Raw genomic sequence first — 3,797 nt, 5'->3', positions numbered from 1 at the left:
GCGTCTGAAAAAACGAGCGCGTCTGATTTCGCTCCCCTAGTGACATTGCAAAGGGATCTCATTATAATATTACTGCCCCTTAATCTGTATGTTTCCGCCCGCGACGCCGTCATTTTGATTTCACTGTTTACCTTCACAGACATAACCGACTGTTTTTGTAACTCGTGTGATTTTAATTTAAATTTGTGTGTGAATGAAAACTTAGTTTAGTACTCACATGCTGTGACAGCCGCTTTCTGTCTGTGTGCTTCGGATGTGTGCACTCAGAAAACCGTATATAAGAAGTTTAAACTAATATGGTTTAAAACGCATGATTTCAGCACGATAAAGATGATGATCAGAACGACTTATATTACATATTGTAAAAAGGGGCATAATATGTCTCCTTTTAATTAATTAATCAGAATTAACATAATGTCCATGATATTCATAATTATAATTAAATACATTTCTGTACAGTGATCATGTGGCCATAGATAATACATGCACATGCCGGCTGAGTGTAATCTTAATTATATTCATGTATTATCAGAGGAATACATGATAACTTTCAACTCTGCCCTGCCTGTCTTGCAGAATGATTCCCTCCACGAGTTACGACTTCCTGGTGCGAGACCTCGTATCCGGACGGGAGTACGACCTGTGCGTTCTGGCCGTCTACGATGACGGCATGACCTCGCTGACCGCCACGCGCCAGGTGGGCTGCATCTCATTCGTCACAGAGACGGAGTACAGCCAGTGTCAGTCGCTCCACAGCCACTTCCTGGGAGGCACCATGATCATCATCATCGGAGGAATCATCGTGGCCTCCGTCCTCGTTTTCATCATCATCCTCATGATCCGGTATAAAGTCTACAGCCATCATGGGGCAGATTCCGGAAAGGGGACTGCTATGACAAACGTGCGCTCGCAGACCAATGGGGGGCAAGCGGCGGGGCAGGTCCCGCGCTCCAGCTCCAAAATCGTGGAGGGCCAGGAGGCCACGGGAGCGGGTTTAGGGGGGGCCGCCGGAGCCGCCGCTAGTTTAAAAGACTCCACTGCCATGGTGCTGGTCAAAGACTCTGAGACAACTGTGCAGATATCAGAGATGATCTCCGAGGACATAGTCTCCCCCACACAAAAGCACCATCCTAGGACTTGTATAGAGCTCAAGAGACGGCCTTCTCTGTCCTCCAAAGAGGGTACAAGTACAGACACACCAGGAGGTATGTACACTCAAAAAAAAAAGATTTTTTTAAGTTGTAAATAATTTAAAAAAGATAATTGGAGTATGTGTGTAATATTTAGTAGCAATTTCTGAGTAAAAATTTGTTCATTTTATTTATTTATTTATTTTTCAGTGTTGTGTTCTATGAAAAGTTCATCCAAAAATAAAAATGTGCTGAAAATGTACTCAGCCTCATGCCATCCAAGATGTAGATGAGTTTGTTTCTTCATGGGAACAGATTTGGAGAAATGTAGCATTACATCACTTACTCACCAATGGATTATATGTAGTGAATGGGTGCCGTCAGAATCCAAAAAGCTGATTAAAAACATCACAATAGTCCAGAAGTAATCCACACAACTCAAGTCCATCAATTTACATCATGTGAAGTAAAAAGCTGCATGTTTGTAAGAAACAAATTCTTTGCTATGTGCATATTTATCTACTGATTCAGATGAGACAACTTTTTCACAGGGGAAGTCAATATTATGGATTATGAACTTGTATTTTAGCTGGAATAAATGGTTTGAAATAAAAAAACAAATGTCTTAATAATGGATTTGTTTCTTATCAACACACATCTTTTTGCTTCACATCTTTTTGCTTCACTGATGGACTGAAATTTGATTACTTGTGTATTATTGTGATGTTTTTATCAGCTGTTTGAACTCTCATTCTGACGGCACCCAATTACTGCAGAGGATCAATTGGTGAACAACTGATGTAATGCTAAATTTCTCCAAATCTGTTCTGATGAAGAAACAAACTCAACTACATCTTGAACGACCTGATGGTGCATATAATTCAGCAAAGTTTCACTTTTGGGTGAACGGTAACTAGAAAGTTCATGCATTTGTTACACATGTAACTACCAAATGGTTTTTCACTGTAAAATGCAGCTAAAAAGAAAATTTTAAGCAAGTACAAAAAAGAATGTGTCATTAAAACCAAAGGCAAATCACTTGTGTGAGTTAAACGCTTAAGGTTGCTTGCAGGCAATTGCACATTCACGTAACCTTTTGACAGCAGGCTTTTAACAATGCCCGGGCACCTTACAGCTGTTTCGAGTGCATCTATATAGACTCTTATAATTGCCAGGAATAGAGCTATTCACCTGATTCAATGGGCCACGTCCAGGTATTCCTTAAAGAGCTTTTCCTTTGTGGTATTTGGATTTATGGGTCCAGTCAGGTAATTGCAGTCAGTTTCTAGGTGAATGCTCATGGAATTCAAGAGGACCTCATCCTTTAACTCATTAAAAGTCGATAAAGTCCATTCAGTCAAGAGCCGCTGATGCAGAAGGGTGAACTTCCATGATTCTCCTGATCCCGTCAGTCACCCAGGCACCTAATGGCCGTGAATTAAAAGTAATCATTAGTCAACTAAGTTAGCACAGGATGTGAATTAAATAGTATTATGTCTGAATGAGCATGATGGCTCCGACAGGCACTTTTTTAGGACCTGAAATAGGGTCTTTTCTTTTTAGTTAATGGCCAGTGAAATGAGAGACATAACCTTTATAAAATGTTCATTGGAAACCTCAACTGATGAAACAAAATTGTACTGTATATGAGCTTTATTAAAAGCTCTCACAGATAAATAACAAACAAACAGACAATGGATTCATGAAAAGTGCCAACACTTACCTCACAGGATTGTGTTTCTGTATAGCTACCGATCCAAAAATGGCATCCCACCAACACACTGTCGATAAACAACATGTAGTCATAAGAAATGGCTTTGTATATTACATAATACATCAGAGGAATCTGTGTATGGAATAGTATATTGTATTTATTCCTCGTGTGCAACAAACACTTGATTAGTTGAACAGCTACAGTAGTGTCAGATCTTGACATCAGAAAGGCATTTGCTTGTTGTAAATCAAAAGGCTTTGTACCAGCAAAGAATGTGTTTTCCCTTGCCACTGCAGAGGAGTCAGGATTACACTGCTCTCTGGAATACTTCATTTTGATTGGTCAGTTGCAGCATTGTGGCGTGAAATTATGTTGTATAATGACCATTATGCAGTATATTTGACCTGCGTTCCTTTGCTGTGCTAGTCTCATTGCTCTTATCAAAGTGGTAACCTGCAGTTGCTACCTTAAAAAGCCACTTCTACCTGATTCAACCCATTAAAATTTGTTTTGTTGGTATAAATTGATGTATTTAGGTTGGTTCAGAAGGTAAATATTATGTTTGACTTCAGTGTAGTCTCTTTCCCGTAACATAAAACTACTGTAATTAACCTTACTTTTAATAAGAGTGCTTATTACAAAAAATATATAATAATATTAATAACAATAATAATAATAATAATAATAATAATAATAATAATATACTTAAATGCAAACTGCATGTAATGTTTCTAGACATTAATTTTATGTCAATTGCAATTAAATGAATGTAAAAGACATGGAAAACATGAACATGAAACAAAACACCACATTACAAAGTGTATTATAGTGTACATTTATATTAAATTTAATTATCTGAAATTAAGAGTGCTTTTTTTAACAACTTAAATCAAGCGTAGCGTTAGTTCTGGCAGGTCACATTAGTCAAGCTCGCATCAGCTGACCTTCAGCTG

General features: G+C 38.3%; 1 protein-coding gene across 1 annotated transcript in view; it reads left to right on the top strand.

Moving 5' to 3' along the window:
- LOC107697541 (leucine-rich repeat and fibronectin type III domain-containing protein 1-like protein) overlaps positions 1–3,797 on the top strand; it is an 87,849-nt gene that overhangs the window by 68,564 nt on the left and 15,488 nt on the right. Inside the window, exon 3 of the mRNA XM_016498338.1 lies at positions 577–1,205. Within this exon, the coding sequence (XP_016353824.1) occupies positions 577–1,205 (629 nt within the window). The remainder of the gene's footprint in view (positions 1–576; positions 1,206–3,797) is intronic.

This window comes from Sinocyclocheilus anshuiensis, unplaced genomic scaffold (genome assembly GCF_001515605.1).
Source record: "Sinocyclocheilus anshuiensis isolate Anshui unplaced genomic scaffold, SAMN03320099.WGS_v1.1 scaffold1902, whole genome shotgun sequence".
Lineage (NCBI taxonomy): Eukaryota > Metazoa > Chordata > Actinopteri > Cypriniformes > Cyprinidae > Sinocyclocheilus > Sinocyclocheilus anshuiensis.
This window is presented reverse-complemented; position numbering and strand designations above follow the sequence as displayed.